At 37.4% G+C, this 22334-nt stretch overlaps 1 protein-coding gene and 1 long non-coding RNA gene across 2 annotated transcripts in view; one reads left to right on the top strand and one right to left on the bottom strand.

Moving 5' to 3' along the window:
- Positions 1 to 423: 423 nt before the first annotated feature.
- The window catches only part of ccdc6b (coiled-coil domain containing 6b), a 37629-nt gene continuing 15718 nt past the window's right edge, over positions 424 to 22334 (bottom strand). Inside the window, exons 6-9 of the mRNA XM_079801611.1 lie at positions 18006 to 18162; positions 11116 to 11216; positions 8126 to 8247; positions 424 to 3273 (exon numbers count right to left, since the gene is read on the bottom strand). Of these exons, the coding sequence (XP_079657737.1) occupies positions 3124 to 3273; positions 8126 to 8247; positions 11116 to 11216; positions 18006 to 18162 (530 nt within the window). The 3' untranslated portion in view covers positions 424 to 3123. The remainder of the gene's footprint in view (positions 3274 to 8125; positions 8248 to 11115; positions 11217 to 18005; positions 18163 to 22334) is intronic.
- Positions 15074 to 15785, top strand: LOC307116982. Its single transcript, XR_013815392.1, has 3 exons — positions 15074 to 15192; positions 15282 to 15351; positions 15667 to 15785. It is a non-coding gene; the product is annotated as an uncharacterized lncRNA (long non-coding RNA).

Below are 22334 nucleotides of genomic sequence, written 5' to 3'. Positions count from 1 at the left end.
AAGGGACCATAGTCTACACTTCAGTAGGGTATTTTATAACTCCACTTACAATGTGTCATAAAAAAACAGTCATTGCATCCAAAAACTCACCTTGAAAATTAAAGTTAACCGAAAAATGAAAAGTCTGCTATAATGTGTTCACCCTACATCCTATCTAAAACAATATTTACTTATATATAGGGGTGAATTCAGGGTGATTGACACTTTTTCCAAGTCATCTCAATGGCAAAAATTGTCCCAATCACCCTCAATTCACCACTGCGACATATTACATTTTAAATTAACTGGTTTCTTTTTTTTTATATAATATTAATATATTTAAAATAAATAAAGCTGAATTTTCAGCAGCCATTACTCCAATCTTCAGTGGCACATGATCTTACAGAAATCATATTATACTATCATCAATGTTGAAAACAGTTTAAGCTGCTTAATTTTTATTTATTTATTGGAAGTCATAATACACTGCCATTCAAAAGCTTGGGGTACAATTTTAAAAAAAAAGAAGAAAATAAATTAATACTTTTATTTAGCAAAGGCACATTAAATTAAATAAATAGGTAATGGAATAATTATTACGAATATTTGACAAAAGAATGACAAGTATATTTATCATACGGTTAGGAAAACTGCATTGTGAGCAGAAACGGTATTGTTGCAGTTCAACGGATCAAGCTATTCTCATGCAATTTCCAGCTCTTCACTATCCATTTGGAGATCACATACATAAATATGCACATTTGAAATCATCCATCTTTATCAAATCAGGCCCTTGAGATTGACGTTCATGCTAAATTTCTCACAGTATCAGAGCAAGGTCTTTTGTACAGAGGGAATGCACTGCAAAGATAAAGCCCAGTGCAACAGTTCGTGGGAACCAGAAGAAAACCACAAGAACAAAACCTGCCAGAAAAAGCTTCCTCACAGTACTCCCTAAAAATATCTCAAATACCTTTAAGACGACGTTACTTCTTGAAGACGAGACCTGCAGACTAGGCTGAAACATTTACTAGGAAAGAGTGAGATTGAAGTTGAAGTGTAACAATATCATCTGTTGACAACCAACACAGTGAAGAGGTGCTCATTTTAAAATGCAACTCAACATCAAAGCATTAATATTTAAGGCATTTAGCAGATGCATTTCTCCAAACTGACATAAAAAAAAGAGATTTAGCTTCACATGGGAAAGAAATGATCCTGCAAATAATAGGTACAAAGACAGTGTAGGGTCATTAAGAGTTTTCACACCAATTCAAGATCTTCAGTTATAATCATCATCGTTTTAATAACCAAAATAACCATTACATAATACAGCAACTTTTTACTTTACAAATTATGCAATGCAAACCAGAATTAGTATCTTTTGTGTCAAACAAATCACTGAACCACGTATTAAGGCATTAATAGTCTGATGTGGGGATAAGCTAGAGCAATACCACAGTGAGTTAAGGCTCAAAGGTGTCCTATCTGTTAATGATAGCAGTAAAATGAGCAAACGTTACATTCATTCGTCAACAGTCTTGAAATAAAAGGGGCTGGAAATGACAAAAAACGAGACAAACTGAAGTCAAATGAACAAAGTATTCTTTTTCTATACAAAGACATGAATATTTACAGTGACAAAAGGAAAATTAAATATATTCCTACTGCTCAATCTAATGAATTGTGCTCTCAAAAAATACATGGAGAAACATGGACAGACACACCCTGTATTGAAGATGAAAAGCGCTGATGTCATGCTGCAGCAAACACAGTCGTGTTTTTGTAAGCGGTTTCAGCATTGACATGGCCACAGTAACCAACTAACTTAACTACAACCGACCAGGAGTGCGTTTCCCAAAAGCATCGTTAGTCAAATGTTGGCACAGGGAAACACACCCCAGGTTAGTAGCAGGCAAAGAATCATTGGTCTGACCTTCAGTAAATCCGCATGAAACATTGAAACACTTTTTTTGCGAAGCATTCAAAAAGTCTTTACACATGCTTTAATCCACTTTCAAATGATTTTATACGCGATATATCTTGAAATAAGAAAACAAATATCACAGTGGTACCAGACACTGTTTAGCAGAAAAGAGCTGCAGGTGTGTTTGTAAAAGGAAACCGGGACAATCACTACACAAACACACACTTATCTACAACATTTAATGTTTCAAGTGTCTTGCTAAAATTTAAAAAAAGCTTTTAGAACCTACCAGGATGATTAAAGTCTGGCAGACGCCAACAACGCATTACATCTGCAGTCATCTACTGCACAATGTTCTCATTCAAACACTGCTAAAAGTGCAATAAAACATATTTTGTATAAAGAAAATTAAGCCTATTTTAAGGCCATATCATTTTTTTTCCCCCACAATGATCATTTGTCAGGAAAATGTGCTTGTCATTAAAGTAATGGTCGTGAAGGTTTCATTTTCTTTATGCAAAATATATTTGTTTTCTGATTTTTGAGATGAAATATGACCTGGACATATCTTTGTGAGATTCATCATTAATACTAAGTATATTCAGCACGATTAACATTTTGCAGTCTTGCTTTATGAATATGTTTATGAGGCAACTATCAAATGCATAATGCTTTATAAACAGGATTAATTTTTTCTTCTTCCACTTTCTGAGACACTTATTTAACTTAGAATTCAATGTTAATATTTGGGCCAGAGTTTCGTCAATAAATTAGATGCTTGTCCGTGTTTTTTTATCTGGAGCTTCCTGGAACGTCTTATTGGTCTACTCTGGCTGACACTTTCAAAGTGTCTGAACATGGAAAAATGTTAAACTACGAAAAATATATGACCACACCATTTCCTTTTAGACCAAGCAATTTCTAAGAGATTGCTAAAGGCGTAGATCGCTTGACACACACTGATGTCAAATCACTAAGTACTCGCTAAAACTGCGCTATACGCTGAAGACATGTTCATTCCCTCTAAACAGGAAATGCCTTTACCCCTCGTCTCAAGTGGACACAAGAAATTCTTCCAAACACAAAACTATGAACACAAGACAAATTAATGGTTTCAGTGCGAGACGATGAAGATAACTAGGATTTTTAAGCCTTTGGCTTGAATGATGTTACAGTGAAGCAGCTCTGTTTGGAGTCCTCTCCGATGGTGCATTGATCTATGGCAGTTGAGCTGCCTGGGATGATGTTGGGTGTCCGGTGGGTGGAGGGGGAGGTGGTGGATGCACGCCAGCCTGCGTGTTGGGGGACGGTGGAGGCGTGGGCCGTTTGAATTTGTCAGGACTGTTGCTTCTTCTTGGGGAGGGTCTCTGTCGGGGGAGAAAGGACAATAATACACTAAATAATCTAGAACTTGTCATGTAAACTGATGTTTAGAACAGCTGAAGATTCACATCAGTCCTTTCTAGAGTTTATAAGACCATGATATAGTACAAGCAAAATCGAAGAACGAACTGGCTTGATGTAATTTTGAACACAATCGGGACAAAAAGCTTGCTTAGAGTTTGTTTCTGAAGTTCAAAACAGTCAAAAGCGAAAACTACTTGTTTGCCATGTTTAATACTGTAAAGCTGCTTGCTTTAAAGCAATCTATTGCAGTGGTTTTCAAACCTGTCCTGGAGGGCACCCCAGCCCAGCACATTTTGGATGTCTCCCTTATCAGACACACCCAATTTTGTTCTTGCAGTCTCTACTAACAAGCTGATGAGTTGAATAAGTTGTGATAAATGAGGGAAACACAAAATAAGCAGGGCTGGGGTGCCTCCAGGACAGGTTTGAAAACCACTGATCTATTGTCTAAAGGTAGCCTGGCGTGGCCATACTCAATTCTAGTCAGAATATGAGTCTGGTACCGCTCCATTGAGCTTTGATTATGGGGCGTGTTTCAACCGAGCCAGGAAAGACCTCAATTGGATAGACCCACAACCAATCAGAGCAACGGAGCGACGCGTAACGTTAGTTGTCAAATGTCAACAGAACTCAACTGCACTGTGTTGCCAAGTCCGTGTTTTTCTCCATGTCCGCGGGTTGAAGCGACCCCAATTATGTGATTATATAAACCCAGGAATGCGAATTTTAGCATGCAACCTTGCCAAAATAACATTTTGCCAACCAAACGCCATTTTTTCCGGAGAACCCCCCGGAAAGTTATTGTTTTGGGCTATAGTTGAGTAGCAATTGTGCGCGACATTGCAAAAACACTTGGAAACCCTGTCTGCACGCACGCTGAATTAAGTAACGTTACAAGAAAAAGATGAGTGTAAACGATCTTTGTCAGTAATAAAATAATTTAAGGATACACAGAGTACTTACCAACACGATCATCGTTTCTGAGAGAAATAGTGAAGGTGAATGCATATACGAACAAGTTCTCCGTTTAGGATAAGAGCAAACTCAACCCAAGAGCCTTCGATGACGTGGATGATTACGTTACTGTTTATCATCTGTCCATCATCGTCTAAAGCCCGCCCTGACAATTTCATTGGTCCGAACAGTTTCTGTTCGGGCATAATTACTCCTCTATGGAGCGAGTCCAGACCGAATTGCCCGAGCAAAAAAATTTGTGGGCGGGGCTAAATTCGGCTGGCATCCAGGCTAGTCTAAAGGGGTATATAAATAAATAAATGTGACTAGACTTGACTAGAGTGCTGAATTGCAGGGTTTAAGACATTTTTAAAGACAGTCACAATTAACATTAATACCATATGGGCAGGAAGAGCAAACGGTAACATCCAAATCATAAAAAAATGTGATGAGCTACCAATATTTTGTGTGAACATGTAGCATGTTATGTCTGTTTGGCTCTCAGATTAGTGGAAGCACAGGTAAGGTTTTGTAGACCACAAATGTTTGAAATGTAATCCAAACGACCTTTAACACAAACACATTACAACAAGATAAAGGAAAGAATAGGCCAGCATTGAAACTGTGCTTTGTTTGGAGCAATGTGCAGAAAACTGTACTGAATAAACTGCTTTGTGTATTACAGGGTATCTGAAGTTTTTAAAGTCAAATTTAAACATGTTAAGACCCACACAAATTAAATGAATGTACCATATGTCCATAACGAACAAACCCATTCAATCTCAAAATAAAATCATATACATGATCAGGCTGGGGGACACATACAAAAAGGAATATTAGCAAAACAGGGCAACTGCTCATTTAAAATACTCAAGACTAGAGCTGCGCGATTTGAGATTTTTTTTTTGTCAGAACCTCTAGTAATAAATGACATGTTATTTTGTTTAGTTGTCTATTCAGATTCTACTACTGGATGAATCAGCGTTTTTGAATTAATCTCATGAATAATCAATCAAATGACACTTTTTTTTAAATCACTTGTCGCCACCTACTGGTGTTAAAATGTAATTGATCCAATATTTATTTGAAGCTAACACAGATATGAATGTTCCGCTGTGATTGTACTTGTCAAAGGTTTAATAGAAATAGCCATATCGTTTTCATCTAGGAATACAATTGCGTGGGTATTTGAATCAAGATCGTGATCTTTTAAAAATTAATTGTGCAGCTCTGGTACATGCGTATTGCATTTGGTTTGTACCTATATAACAATACATTCGAATTGGAGGTTGACCATAATAATGTTTCTAAAGACTGAGTCAAATGTGTTAAATAATTTCCTTAGTGTTAGAGCCGTGCATTTCAGCCTGAGCCCGATGGGCCCCAACTTATTTATGTCCCTAGGGCCAGGCTTCAGGCCAATTTTCACATCATACCTCACATGCGGGCCGGGCTTCGGGCCTGTTTTAGGCATCTCCTTGTTTTTATGTTTTAGACATTCTCTAATTAAAAGAAACTATGAGATGTGCTGCGAGACACAACACTAGATCATGCTACCGCGACTGTCAAGACTGGTTCACGCCGTGTGTGCCAGTATCAGTATCAGAGAGTGCTCCTTCAGCACAGCTGCAAGAGTTATGGCCTTTATACACCTGGTCACTTCATTTGTTCTCTCTGATCAGATATCCATCCAATTGTGAAAAGACCAGGAGTAAATTCTTTCGAGACGGATTTATATCCGAGCACTCAAACCAATTCAGGTGGTGGTCCGGGACGCATTTCAGACGAAACTGGAACAGTGTAAAAGCATCTGGTTGTTTAAACCACATGCAAATTTTACTCCGGGCAAATTGTTAAAAAATAAACGTGTGAGAGCTTGTTATAGGCAACATATGACATGTTGCAGCCGGATATGACTCTCTAAAGTATCTATAAGTATCTCTAAAGAAAGCCAACACGCAAACTGCTGCAAGTGAAACTGAAAGTAAGTCTCAGAGGCTCAAAAACAAGATCATCTTCATTATAACTAATTAGACTAAATGATCTTACCAGTGCGTATGCCGCCCTTTCTCCTATTGTGGTCTTTGACCTTGAAATTAGCTGATGATAAATAAAATGCAGCTCATATCTGTTGCTTTCGTTGATGTGAACCCCATTTAATTAGCATATAGTGCGGGAATTGGCAGAGAGGTGTTAGGTAAGACAACCTGCATGTTTTTTAGTTGTTGCTGAGCCTACCTCAGCTTGTCAAAAATGCCTTTTTACTGTGGTGGTGATAGTAGCCTAAACATTTAAACTAACAAATATGCTTGAAGCGTTTTATATCTATGGATTTTATTATAGGCAAGACAAGTCAAGTGTTGATTTGAGAGGCTAAATGAATCAAACGTGGTTAACTCACTGTCGGCCGCTGGCTGCTTGGTCATCGCTTTAAAAAACAAAAACTTTAATTCAACAAACAAAAAATGCAACAAACAAGCATTTTTCTAAATTAACTGAATAAAGAAACAAAATAGAACTACTTTGACATTAAAAACAAAACTGAACTATTTTAATGGCTGAAACACTGTGTAGTAGGAAGGATAAAAACAAAAAAACAAACAAACAAGGGCTCCAGTCGGACTCAGGCCGAAAATTGATAAGCTGTTGGACACGGGCCGGGCCAGGGCCTGAGCGTCTCGGGCCAGGGACGGGCTAAGGCCTAGATTTGAGGCCCGTGCAGGGCTCTACTTACTGTGACAAGGCGGCCCAGAGAGAACCTACATATTTTGATAAGTCAGACTGCGCGAGTATAGTGCGCACATACTATGTAGGTAGGTTAAGGGCCATGTCACTGTCAGCAGCTAAGACTATTGGCAATAGCTGTGTTGTTCAAAGTTAATTTTCTACCAAGTTACAAAATATGTTTTATTGCATCGTATGTACATATGGTAAAAACTGGTAAGGTCTTATATTAAAAGGGTCAATATGATTCTATTTTAAATTAAGCTATTTAATTTTGCTTACAATGTGTCAGAATAGGTTTTCATGGTTTAATGCTAAAAAAAAACAAACTTATTTTTCACATACTGTACAAGTGACAACATGCAACAGGACGTTTCTGAATGTTAATGGATTCATTTATTTCATTGATTTTGAGTTAACTATCTTCAAGTTATCAACTAGCATGTTCCGTCATGATAATCTATAAATCGCTGTACAGGTGCCTGTGTGGGAACTGTTGTAGGATGCCTACAGAGCCAGAGAATATATGCTGCATGAAGAGAGAACAGCTATAGGTTTCGTTAATTGCGGTAATAACTTATATTGTCCTCTTGCTTTTATGACATGCTATTGCATTTGTGTTACATACTGTATTGCAATAAAAGTGAAAAGACGGATGTGACTCGAGCAGACTCCCAAATGTGTGACTGACCACCCTGGACTGGAGCCTGTTTGATTAAATGTGTATTTTCTTCAGAATGCATGTAACATTTGACACGGACATTGTATGTTGATTTATGGGAATTATTTTTTTTTCAAAAACGAGCGAGTGGATTTTTACCATTATAGGCTGGTTGTTTTCACATGCTGTGGACACACATTGGTGTTCAAACTTTTGAAAATTCTAAATTTCAAACTGAATTTTGCATATGTCCACTTTGAAAACTATCATATGACCCCTTTAAACAAGTACTTAAGAGAGCTTTCTAAATAAAGTTGTCTACTTTCATTAAAAGCAGAGCAGTCTAACAAGGTACGTTTAAGAGAAAGGGGAAATGAAAGTGTCAGTGTGAATGTCATAAACAACATCTGGTGTACACCACTTGATCAAATCATTTCGAAACAGGATTTTGGTGCGGACCAGAAGGAACTCACTGCAATGCCGTGCGAGGCTCCTACGTGGACATGCAGGCCGGGTGTGTTGTAGTAGGACATGCCTGCTCTGGTCAGTGTAGTTGGCGGGGTGAAGCCCACTGTGTGACTCGCATATGACAACCCTGCAAAACCAAACATAATGAGGCACACAAAGTCAGTGAGGGTTTAGCAAAGTCACTGAAGTGTGTTATTGTGTTTTTCCAGTGTTAATGAACTGGTTGATCATTTCCACACAATAACAATGAATAGGGATTGAAGCTCTCAAGATTCTAAAAGGACACAAAAGCAACATAAATGGATCATAAAATTGTGATGTTGTTTACAATATATTATTATCCACTATCGATCACCACTTACACTAAATGAATGCAGAATCATTCTTGCATTTTGGTGATTCCTAGTTATTTTGTTGTTATTGATGTCTTAATCAGCTTGTCTGGTCGGGCAAGTTAAATTCTCTTTCACTTGCCCCTTAAAAAAAAATCCACTTGTCCCAGACAAGCGTTTATGTCGAGCCCTGAAACTGGTCAGAAAACGTATAATAATTGCTGCCAAATGTAACGAAGTAAAAGTCAAAAGTATGCACTATTGATTCTACTTAAGTAAAGTACAGATACGTGAAAAATTTACTTAAGTAAAGTAACAAAGTATTTGTACTTCGTTACATTCCACCACTGATCTTTTAACACACTTTCAGATGCTCATTCATGTTTATTTCGCGCTGTAACTGGTCTATTAAGGCAGAGGACAAGATCAGGTATTTATGTTTTTGAATTTCGTTCGTCAACGTAATTTCAAATTTGAGACTTTGTTTTATATCAAAACTAACAATTTGCGATTTATTGGATGGGAGGGGTGCTACAATGTCCCGTTCATTCATCAACTGAAACCAGGATGACTAATATTGTTTCATAAAAATGAGAATTTATTAAAATCGAGAAATCAATATTTTTTTACCAAGCCCTAGTAATATTCCTTTTCGGGTTAACTATCCCTTGAATTATGCAAATTTTTTGGGGGAGTTCGACAGACCCAATCTTCATTTAAAATTTATTTCCCTTTCAATCTTTCTGAACACTTTTCATTAAACTCAATGCAATGCATTCCAATTGGCTTATCCATGAACCATTCATGCTTTCATTTCATTCAAAATATGGCATATTTCTTTAGCTTAGTGCTGGGCGGTATGACCAAAATTATATCATGGTATTTTTCAAAATTATATCGGTTTCACGGTATATGACAGTATTTTTTTCCCCTATGCATGACCAGGTGTTAACCACATTTTCTACGAATTGAGAGAGGAAATACTGCAGTATATTGACTAGAATGCCCTATTTCATGATGAGTGAATATTGTAGAAAAATTCTACACTACAGTTAATACAGGTTTGCAAAGCCCCACAAAATTACTCTGTGGAGAGACAACAAATAATAAAACACAGACCTGCAACACACTCATTACAGACACATGAATATTTAAATATGACCACGGAGTTGACGGCACCTTAAGCATTTTAAAAATCTAACCCTATATAACAACAAACTGCCAAAACGAGGGAGAAACGCAGAAGAACATTTAAAAGGTCTAAGGATATTTTCAGTACATTTAAGAGCACCACAGTCTCTGAACAAATGACATGTCAGTTTAACACAGAAAGAATAAAGCAGTTACATTTTTGCCCATTCTTCTTTGAACTGTCAGTCTATTTATTAACTTGTATCATTGTCTTCCGTGTATCAGAATAATCCATCATGTCATCGCGGTCGTGATTAGACGTACGGTTGTATCAGTGTCCTTTGCATACATTTCATTTAAAGAAGACGTGATGAAATGTGCGCATACACGCTGCTGGTTCATGTTTAGAGCATTAGAGTATATGAAATAGGTCCATAAAAAACTTAAACGCGCTCGCTCCGGTCTATATAAGTGCTATATGATCCATGTGGAGAACGTTGAGAGTCTCATCACGGCGCTTCGCACAGAAACCACTCTCTCTCGCGCGCCATGTGTAGTTTGAATTCTCCGCTGTAATCAAGGGCTGAATCCGAAATCACCTCCTATAACCTCAAATAGGGCATTATTTGAGGGGACAGCCATTTGTAGTGGTGTCCGAAACCATAGTGGACGTTATTGAGTGCACTCATTCAATCCCACATTGCACCGCAATGTACAATGTACAACAGCCGATGTACACTCAACAGCTGTCCGATTTTACTCACTCGTTTTCATTTACTCCTTTAAGTGAACAATGTAAGTGGATAAGGTAGGGAATAGTGAATGAGGCTTTAGGGGGCGATTTCGGATTCAGCCATAGACTGTGATGTGAGCTCAGCTGTGCTCTCACTACAGTGTAACAGTGAAATGAGACCCCTCTCAAACAGTGACGCGCTGCGCCGCATTCAGAACATTGTTTAAACGACATATACCGGTATTGCGGTATAATCAAAATTCATATCATAACAAAAATAAATACCGGTATTCGGTATGAAGCGGTATTCCGCGCAACCCTAATTTAGCTGCCCGCCTGTTGTTTACAGTCTTCGTGATGGGAACACCCATACTGTGCAGTTCACTCTGTGGTAAGAGGAATCTTCTCAGAACTGTTTGCTTGTAGATTAGTTATGATTATCTGCCTTCGTTGAGTAATCCACCTGCTTTCTTCTGCCAAGGAATGTTGACCAGACCTGCTCCTGAAGACAGGTGTGGACTAAATCTGACTGCAATCATATACGTTCAAAATCAGTTTATGAAGAGCATGCTCCTGGAATGAACAAATTAATAACCAGAAGCAGAAATTAAGTTTAATTCTCTAATCGTCTGTGTAAAATAAAGGAAAACCGATGTATTGCTTTTATTATATAAAAAAAAACCCCACCACGATAGAAACTGCGTGACCCATATTCAAAAACAACTTGAATAGTAGATTACAATGATCAGAAGAGTTAGGAAAGTTGCATGAAGTACTATTTCAAGTAACTATGGTGTACCTGGTGAAATGGGTCTGCTGGAAGACGGGGACGGGCTGTAGGGAATGGGGCTGGATACGGTACGGGGACGTAGGCCTTGAGCGGACATCTCATTGAAGTACCTGCATAACAATAGGTGGTGGTTAAAATGTTCATCAGTCAAATTACCTGGAATAAAATAGAACATCTAAGCGAAGCAGTAGGTGTTAAGGGAGTGTGTTTTACACAAATATTACGACATGAGTGAAGCATAAAGCTTTGTTTACAAAATAAATAGGTTAGCAATTAAATGTTACATCACAACCATAGAAATATTTGGATTTGTGCCGAATGAGAGGTACATGAGTTCATAAAACTAAGCTATTTGCTTGTTAGTCATTCCACTGGACATGAAATCTTCACTCACGTCTCACCCATTTTTGCAGGTGATTATAAACCTTTCTTCCTTGTGTTCACTTTTAATATGGTCTACTACATTCACATCCCTCACATTGGCAAAGTAGAAAAAAGCTGTAGGACAGATACGTTTTTACTTTCACATCAAATTCTATTTAACACAGTTTGTGCTTGTTATTAGACTTGGTAAGGCACGTCAAGTTTATTTGTATAGCACATTTCACACATGCCCGATAATAGAGAGGCCCTATTGTTTTTATGGTTAAGGATTATTATTAGGGCCCAGTCCCCAAAGGGGCGGAGGGATTATTTAGACATTAATTTTTTTCAACCGTTCGGGCACTTTTGGGTGCCTTAACATGTTCAAAAACGTTTTAAAAACTGAAACCTGGGTGGAAGCATAATAGCAGGAAGTCGGCTATTATGAGTTGTTTAAAAAATGCATGCTCTGGAATTTGATGTACTCCTCCTAGGCGATTCATCCAATCACCACCAAACCCGGTCAGCATGAAGTCAAGACATTTAGGATGCTACATTGCAGACGGATTTTTGATATCTCAAATGGTTTGGCTGTGGCGAGGCAGTGAATTTATGACAAAAAAAAGGGAAACAAGAAGTGTGTTATAACATCTGTATACATACTGATTTGGATGAAACTTTAGCTGTAAGTTCATTGAAGGACATCATAAATCTTAAATACTGTTGCCATGGTAATGCATCAAACTTTAGTATTCTTTTTGGGTGTTTTTGAGGCTCTTAGCATGCTTCAAATGGCATGAAACTTGACACACATCAGAGTTGTGTGAGGCCATTAGACACTGGTAAGAGCTTAGAAATAGGGGTGGAGAGGGAGCTCTGTCACGCCACCTTTTGATAAAAGTGGGTGGGGGCTATTTTTACCTACAGTTACCAAACATGAAAAAATTTACTGAAAATGATAATTTCACACTCATTTGAAATTGTCCAATGACATACTATGACATGAAATTCATCTAAATTGAAATTCTCTCATGGATGTGGATGTGGCTGTGGTTCGTGGTCATAGTGGCACCAGCTGCTGCAGTAAATGTGGCATATTCAAACAACTTTGACTTGGTCCTTTTGCTCTTCAGACCTTTTACAACAAGTGTCAGTTGCTTTTAGGGGTGTAATGGTACACAAAACTGACGGTTTGGTTTTGAAGTCACAGTTCGGTACGGGTTCGGTACAGCAGTTATTTATTTTTATTAAACAGTGATGTACTGAGAGAAAAAAAAAGTGTCTGTCCTTAAATGTATTAAATTATAACAAAGTTTATTGAAGATATTGCTGTAAACTATATAGGGAGCCTTTACTTACACATTATAATATTAAAGGTTAACAACAGAGCCCAAACTATTAGCCTAAATTCAGTTGATATTTATTTTTAGGTATAATAATCAACACTGAAATAACAGTATGCAAACATGTAAACTTCACATTAGACAATTTTTGCAATGACTTCTAAATCTAATTATAAAATAGTTTTCTCCCCAATTCGTTGTTGAAATATTCAGTGTAGAACTATTAATGATGCGGAATAAAACATTTAAATACATGAGCAACGTTAATCATTTACACAGTGACTGTCATTTTCATGACATATTTATTTAAACATACTTGAAATAATCAAGACATCACTAACAGGTTAAGTAGAATATAATTAATATATAGGCTAATATAGTGCATATATTTAGTGAAAGAGTTGATTTCTCTAGTGAATAAAATTCTGTGGACACTGAATGACTGCCTGAGGTAAATGTGATGCTACAAGACATTGTTTAGTTTACAAGCAGTTTTGAGGTCTTTCCACCGTTGAAACACTGAGCGATTACACCACATATGATACGTGACAGTAAGTTGTAAAATATCCTCAACATACCTTCAGATGTTCATTCATGTTTATTCTTTAGGAAGAGATCGATCGAGTTCACATATCGCGTTCACACGCACGCGCTCATTGCGTGGCCGCTTGAACTGTGATCAGTGATCAGTCACGCCACAATTTCATGAATTTCATGATAAAATGGACTGAATACTTAATATGTTTGTGTGGAAACTCAGCTTGAAGTGTGTTCCGCGCTTAAAACAAGCCTACCATTAACTGTTAAAGATTGCATTCGGAAACGATCGGTACACATGTGCACCGAACCGAAAGCCCCGTACCGAAACGGTTTGGTACGAATACGTGTACCGTTACACCCCTAGTTGCTTTACATCGGGAGAAGACATGAAGATATTAGACAAGAGATGGTCTCTCTCTGTCCTACTCGTGTCCTACATCCCTCTCAAAGTGCAGAGCAGTATATATGACGACATTTATATTAGCGGGGAAATATAAGACAAATGTTGTTGTTTTTTACTTAATATATGTACAGTGACAGATGCTGGCATGTCACAGGTGTTTGATCCGCATCGCCTAACTGATCCAGAAGATATGAATGTTTTTTTCCTTAGGCTGATCGCGTTGCGCTAAAAAGACAGCAGTTTCTCCCCGAAGTCGGAGGGCAGACGCTGATCTTTTATGCCACATCATTCTTACGCCACATCAAAGCGGCCGCTTCGAGGATATTGACAGGCAAGTCCGTCAGTATGTAGCCAAAATAAGAAATGATAGGCCTTGCCGGTGATTTCCAGTGGCTTCAGCTGGATGACTGCACTGTAACCCTATACTGTAAATTTACAGGGAATTTCTCACAGTATTGTACTGTATTTCCATAAAGCAGTAATATACTGTATCTTTTACAGCACATCTGTGAATATACAGCACTTTTCTGTATTCAGCCCGCTAAATTCATAATACAGTATCACACTGTAAAGACATTGAATTGTGGGATTGATTTCTTTCGCGCTCATTTAAGATCAGATGCAAACAGAACAGACAGCAAACTCAACTTGTCAGCGGCACTCAACTGAACAGAATCATTAATCCTGTAATCATGTTTAAACCCGTGTATATCTCTGAATATGTGAGCAGTTTTTACGTTTTTTTGTGTGCTGTGGTTGAATCAGTTCGCGTTTCAAAACATTACGTTAGTTGCCTGTGACGCAGCAGAAAATGGAGGACGTTTAACATTACATGAAGACGGGAGGAAAAATGTGTCATCTGTAGAAGACGATGAGGAGTTTAGAGCTTAAGAAGATGGAAAATTGTTCGACTCAGCATTGATACGGTAAGCCAACTACGTTTTGCGTTCGCATTTTGACATTGTTTACACGAATGGTTTGATTTTGAGAACGCGATTTGTTACCGCGCAAATAATCTGTTCTCACCTCTTTACCAAGATAAGTTAATGCAATATTTCACATAATATTCAACATTTACCATGTCATTTGTGTGACCTGCTTTTGATCCCTATTTTCTTCCCTCCGTTTCAGGCTTGTATTATAAACCGAAGACGGTCCAGTGCATGTAAACAAGCAACGTAAGTGCTTAGTAAGCAAGTTCACATCAGTGCTAGTTATAGTTTGTAAACAAAAATGCTATGGTTTAAGTTCTGTGATCGTGCTTTTGAATCATTGTCAGCATTTTGCCAGCACATGAAAATCCATAGTCATGTTCCTAATACTTCTTTCAAATGTGATATTCCATAATTTAGTTTTTCAAAAGCAAACCAACCAACGATGACGTTCGGAGCATACTCTCCAGAGGAGAAGTTAGATGGTGTTATCCTTCAAGCAGATGTAAGTAAGGATTATTCAACAAATCTCATTCATCTGGAATGTTTTATGTTTACTCATATTTGTGCTGTCCTTTTTAAAAATTGTTTCAGGAATTTGCAAATCCATCTGATGTCCAACAAACTGTACATTTGCCAGAGAGTCCACGCCTTATATTTCTTGGTATGTAAAAATTAAAGTGGTAGTTTCACCCTAAATTGAAAAGCAAGTTATCATTTACTCACCCCACTGCAATTTATTATTTTTTTATTCATTAATATTTTTTTGTTGTTTCCAGTCCAGATGTCTATTAAATGCTTCTTCATGTAAGAATTTTTAGATAAGTTAAGTATTGTCTTGTTTTCTGAAAAAAAAAAAAAAAAAGTGAGTTTATGCTTAAAAGCATCAGAGTTCTTTTAATAGTTATGCAGAACTGTGAATAGACAACTACATAGAACATTCTTTTAATTATTCATTTATTTTATTTTTCATTTACAGGTCAATCTCTGAGCAACCAGCGCTGGATGTCAAGTTGTGTGTGAAGGAGCACAGCCCAACTTCATCACTGGCCTGGCAGCGCTGTTTGTCTCCTTCTATAACTTCAACTTGCAGTACAAGGAGGAGGCCAGCATGCACCCTTGAGTTTGTTCAGAGGTTTGTCATTAGCATATTTGCCATTAATATATTTTAGATTGAATTGTCACTAACCTCATCTTGACAGCATATGTTAAGGACTTCATTTTTTGTTCACAAACGTTTTGTACAGCTGACTACAGGGATGAACAACATGGCCCTGGTTTCACAGACAGGGCTTATTTTAAAGGGATTGTTCACCCAAAAATTTAAATCCACCCATGTTTTACTCACCCTTAAAGGGTCAGTTCACCCAAAAAATGAAAATTCTGCATTAATTTATTATAAAAGTGCTCCGGGGGTTAATAAATCGACATGCCTTTTGGGTCAAAGTTCACTCTTTTGGCGCAAATCAATGTTTAGGGTAGTCTGCATGATGCAAGTTATTACAGTTAATAATGTTTTAAATATGTATATTTTTCTTACACAAATGCATCAATTCATTTAGAAACCCTTTATTAACCCCCGAAGCTGTCTGGATTACTTAAATATTGGATGGATGCACTGTTTTAGGTCATCAACTTTAAACCAGCCATTCACTGCCATTATAAAGCTGGTAAGAGCCAGAACATTATTTAATATAACTTCTATTGTACTCGTCTAAAAGAAAAAAGTCATATACACATAGGATGGCTTGAGGGTGAGTAAATCATGGGCTAATTTTCATTTTTGACTGACCTATCTTTTTATGCCAGGTGTAGACCTTAGTAAAATTAGGGTATTTAAGCACCTTTTATAAAAATGTCATTTTTTTTTAATTACTGGTGTGCATCTTGAGACAAAACAATGGCACGGACATTTTAAGATATGTCAGTGCAAGTTGTGTTCAGTTAAGACCGCTCAAACACACATTTTAAATGATGTTTAACATTATCACGTAGTCTTGCAATTGAGTTAAGTTAAGTATTGAAGTCATAAGGGATTCTGGCAATGTGCTGCATTTATGGCTGCATTTCCAATGATACTTAGATGGGACCTGATTAACGACCTGATGAGGGGATGATATTGTTAAGCTGTGCAGTGTAACCAGTGAAGAATTTTTTTTTTAATTGATCACAACATTCAACATTGCATCTTTTCATGTTGTTTAATTTTATCCAAACAGACTAGTCGTTAAAACAGATAGCTGGTGACTTTCTGTCTGTCTTTCTGTCTGTAACATTTAATCTATATATTTAATAATTTTTTCTTCTTCTGTTTTTTTTTTAGACGTTTTCTTGACATCAATCCAGAACGTGGATCAAAAACAAAGAAAGGAAAAGTAACTTCAAAGAAAACTGGCCATGTTGTGCCAAAAAAGAACATTTCAGGCAATTTTATCTTAATCTTTTTTTTTTTAATAAATGTTTTAAACCCCAAAGAATGTTGTTTTCTATTTCCTATTGTGACTACTGTTATGAAACTCTAAAGTATAATATTTCTAATTATGTATTGATGTAGAGAACAGTTTAATACTGTAAAATTATGTGATATTACAGTAGGATACAGTATTTGATAATTACAGCACAGTACTGTAAATGCTGTTTACAGTAGCTGTCCTGTAAAAATACAGTAAGTGGCTGGCAACCCAGCTGCCAGTATTTTACTGTAAATTTACAGCATAAAATTTTACAGTACAGTACTGTAAATACTGTTTACAGAAGTTGTTCTGTAAAAATACAGTAAGTGGCTGGCAACCCAGCTGCCAGTATTTTACTGTAAATTTACAGCAAAAAGTTTTACAGTGTGCTCTGGTTATGGGCAGTCCCTCATTTCTTTTTTCAGCTATGTACTGACACACTTGCCTGTCATTTTCTTTCGAAGCAGCTGCTTTTTGGACCACGATAAGCTTTTCTTTGACTGTTAGCATTTTTAAGATGATCTTTTTGGGCTCGCCATCTTCTAACATTACACTCGGACACACCGTATTTCTTGGCTTCTTAATGAGAGTGGTTTGATGACTCCGTTTTACACATATTTGACAATCCCTATGGCGGGTGCATTATTGACATGTAAAAGTTTAGACCCCGAATACCAGAAACCCCCATTTTTTCAGATGTATTTCCAAGAAAAAAAGCATTGTCTTATATTCAGAACAATACGGTAATTACAGAAAAATGTGGGATTAATTAGTTGGTTTTTTTAAATCGATAGTCAGCACTAATTTGTAGATGATGCATATCGCACACCCCTAGTGTTACATGTGATGTTTGGGCTGCTGGTACCTCTCATCGTCCATCTCCAGGCTGGACTCACTCTCAGAGAGCTGTCTGCACAGCGCCTCCCTGCGCTCCACCTCCCTCTGGAGCTTCCGCTGCAGGCGGATGTTCTCCTCCCGCATGTGGCGCTCTTCTTCAATGTACTGAGCCCTTTTCTCTGTATCTGTAAACACATACAAAGCAATGAAATTAGCTTATCTTTATGGTAAAGTCATACGGTTACAGTGCATTGGTTCACGTGCACAACCACAAGAAAAATCAAATGAGGTCAACATGACAAAAAGTATGTGACTGTAAGAAAGTTTTAAACCAGTTGATGGAAACCATCACTTGCTGTATTGGGCCAGAGCATTTGTTCTTACTTTACAACAGTCTGAAATTTATTAAGCATGTACAGGTACATATAAATGTCACCAAGGTAGCTTTATGTAATTTTTCTGCAACAGTGCACATTTTTTGTGATAACATATCAACATAACTTGTGACACCCTAACAGCCTACAGGTGATGGACTGTTGGGTAAAACACTAGGATTTTATGAACCATAAACATAAAAGTAGGAGAGCCTTTGCGCTCATAGACTTCACAAACACACACACAAAAACATGAGACCACAAGTGTCCTTTTTGTTAATGCACATACTGCCATCTAGTTGCCATGAAAAGTAATGGCATGAAAAATCAATGCTGAAAACATGATTTGAGGAGGCTTTTTAATTGGGATGTGGAGGCCGAAGGTCAAGTTCATCATAACCCAATGGACACATTCTTTGCTTTTTTAATGACTTTATTACATACTCTACCATACAACAGTTTGGGGTCAATTAGATTTTTGAATTTTGAAAGAAGTCTCTTCTGTTTACCAAGGCCACATTAATTAGCAAAAATACAGTAAAAAAATATGTTGTGAAATATTTTCTCTCAATTTGGAATAACTACTTTCTATTTGAATATTTTTAAAAAGCTGACTTTTCAGCACCCTTCCTCCAGTCTTCTGTCACATAAACCTTCAGAGACCATTCTAATATGCTGATTTGGTGCTCAAGAAACATTTCTTATTATCAATTGTGCTGCTTGAAAATACTTTTTAATGTAAAGGAACAATGTTTAGAGGCAGCACAAGTTATTAAAGGTACATTCTTTTATAAGCGTTTATACTTTAGACCTAGTGTGATGGCTTTAGCAGGGAACTGCAGACATAGGTCATTCGCCAGTGCATGTATCATCGTATCTGTAAAGAGAGTTGCACCGACTACTTTGACGTGTGTATGGTGTGGAGTACGCTAAATCTTAAACCTCCAGGGAGTCACCCATTTAAAAAAATAAAATAAAAAAAAATAAAAAAAATAAACACCAAACAGAGGAGAGTCTGCTTGCAAAAAGAGAACATGACAGAGCGTGTTTTAAAACGAGATTCAAAATTGGCTTGGCTTTTTGGAGATGGAAAGAACTGAAGGATTTGAAAAGTTGTAAATGCGACGTGGAGATAATGGTGTTTTATTTACTCAAAAAGTTAGTTATTCTATTCAACAGAAATTGCCATATGTAGCTCTCTAATAGAGTTCATTGTAAAGCATCATCTATTGTGAAGGGTCATTCCATTAGGTTGTTGTAGCGCTGTGCTGGAATTTATTTTGAATTGTGCGGTGTCTATTAATGGGTAGGGGTGTGAATCGTCACTGGTCTCACGATTCAATTCGATTACAATTATGGTGCCAACGATTCAATCCAATATCACGATGCATTGCATCCTCAATTTTCAATATTACTGCACATGGCTACATTTTCGTCAATGAATACAAGCAGTCAGATATATGAACTTATTTGATCTGCTTAAAAAGGTACACTTCCTGAATGTAGCAAACATCAAACACAACTTAAGTCTGAACACAGCAGACGACAGGATCATTTAAAATAAACAAACACTAGTAAATACTAAAAGCGCATGAAACTGTCAAGTAGTGTAGGCAGGGTACTTAAGTTACAATAACACACATGCATACAGCCTCACGCACACACACTCACAGACGCACACACATGCTCACATGGTGTAATTGTTAAAATAGTGGGTGCATTTTTTTTTACTTGCTTGCGTTTCGCCTCCCTCTGCCATTTTACGGTAACCTCTTCATCTAGTCAGCTTCAGAGCCTTTCAATCTAAACTGGTTATATCTCCTAAGCAATGTTCCCTCTAATTTATTTTCTAGCCGAGCAAAACTTCTCTATTGGGCGGACATTTTGGTCACCTGAGCAAAAACATTCTTTACCTGTAGACAGGGCTCTACATAGCGACCATTTTGGGCGCATTTGCGCCTGAAAATTACTGCGTGCGACTGTGAAAAAATATTTAGGCGCACCGGTGCGAGTGACCCAATCGATTCTCATGAATAGATGTACAATACAATCGGAATAAAAACTACAACTGCCAAAGTGCATCAACACTGACTGAGCAACAGTTACGTTTCGTTCTGCGATCGACTGCATGTCATGCCTTCTGTCAGCAGAGCATGTGCAAAAAACGTGTGTAACGGACTACACTTCACAGATTGTTTACTAGGTGAAACGGGTGTGACGCAGCCATGCGCACTTACCAGACGCCTCGCGCTGATGTTTATTAGCAGCCAAATCCAAATGAAATAGAAATACCACATTTGGATTATCATAAACAAGGATGGAAATTAACGGGGGCTTGGGGCAAAAATGCCACCAAAAATGAATTAATAAATAATAATTTAAAAAAGCCCCTGTTTGAGTTCTTGATTTAATCTTTATCAGCTGCAGTCCACAACTTTTCTCGTGTTTAAAAATTACTAGATGTATATATGAGAGTACATCATAAATCCATTTTCCAAACCGTGTTTTTATCTTACCCTGAATCACTACGGTACACATCAGGGCCGTGCACAGACCTTTTGAGGGGCATGTGCTGAAACTGAAAAAGGGCACCCCCTCTGTTCACCCGCCCCTAACACTTTATTATCAAACACACATGACATGCTTTATTTACATTTTTTGAAGATTTTCACAATTTTTATTGGGGGAAAAAAATACCTTTTTGAATTTCTGTGTGATGGGAAAATGAAGTAGAGCAAGTTCGGCAAAACGCGGATTCGAACCGTGATCAATTTGCGTCTAAACTTCAAGCCATGCGCTTTACCCCTGCACTATCATGGATATCATTTGCATGGTGTCTTCTGCAATTCTGACTGACCCAACTAGACCTTCTGTGAAAAAGACGGCCTATTTGCACTTAATGTAACGACAACATTACTGTAACCATGTTTTACTACACATGTGAAAACGAGAGAGTATAGAGATTCAAAAATGTGCGAATATGTGCATATATCAACAACGTAAATTAATTAAACATGCGACCATGATATTATTACATGTTAACAAATTAATTGTATTAGCAATCATAAATCAAAGGACAAATTTCTAAGAAATATATTTGACCTAGATGACGAGGATCACTCAGTCACTTTGTGTAAGTTCCAGTAGGAAAATACTCACCAAATGGGCGCATCTATGGGCGCACCTTTGCTTATTTATGATTTTTCGGTGGCAAAAACAAATTAAATGTGGTTGTATTACTTATCAATATATTATTAACATTTTACAAAAGTCAAACTCAAATGCAGTTACCAAAACTATTGATTTATTGAAGCAGGAACAAAAAACACTAGCATCAAAAAAAGGGCACTTCGGAGTGTAAGGGCAAAAAGGGCATGTGCTCTGCACAGGTTGAGCCCTACCTGTGCACGTGCCTGGTACACATATAATAAGTGTTTATATTCTGACTATTTTGTTCCAGTTTGGTTCGCAGCGCTGCGGAGGAGCACAGTCCTTGCGTGACTCGCCATAGAAGTAGATCCGGCAGCAATGTTCTTCCGCAAGACGCGTGCAGTTCTGTATTAGCGCCAGAGCGCCAAAAGTTACGGACTGCTATTGCTCCGAGTTGGCATGATTGCAAATGTGATACTTGTCTTGTACAAAAGACCAATAGACAAGCTGATGTTAAGTAACAACGTTTTAGCCACTATACTGTTTATTTCGTGAAAATCAAAACTACACCAGAACTGTTGCGCATCTCCAAGCGGTTCGATTCGAATGAATCTGCGTTTGAACGATTGAATCAATGACTCACACATAGACTTGACACGCCACCTACTGGCGGTTTTATTTTCATATTTATACTTTGCTTTAACTTTTTATTTAAAATATCAAACTTTTAAAGTTTAACTTGTACATAACCCATTTCTAAATTCAAAAACTTATATTTAAAACGTTCATACAACATTATTTACCTATGAGCTGCATTAAACAGCACTTCAGAT

The sequence above is a fragment of the Gobio gobio genome, assembly GCF_949357685.1.
Source record: "Gobio gobio genome assembly, chromosome: 20".
NCBI lineage: Eukaryota > Metazoa > Chordata > Actinopteri > Cypriniformes > Gobionidae > Gobio > Gobio gobio.
The sequence above is the reverse complement of the archived record's forward strand: the minus strand, read 5'-3'. Positions and strand labels throughout refer to the sequence as shown.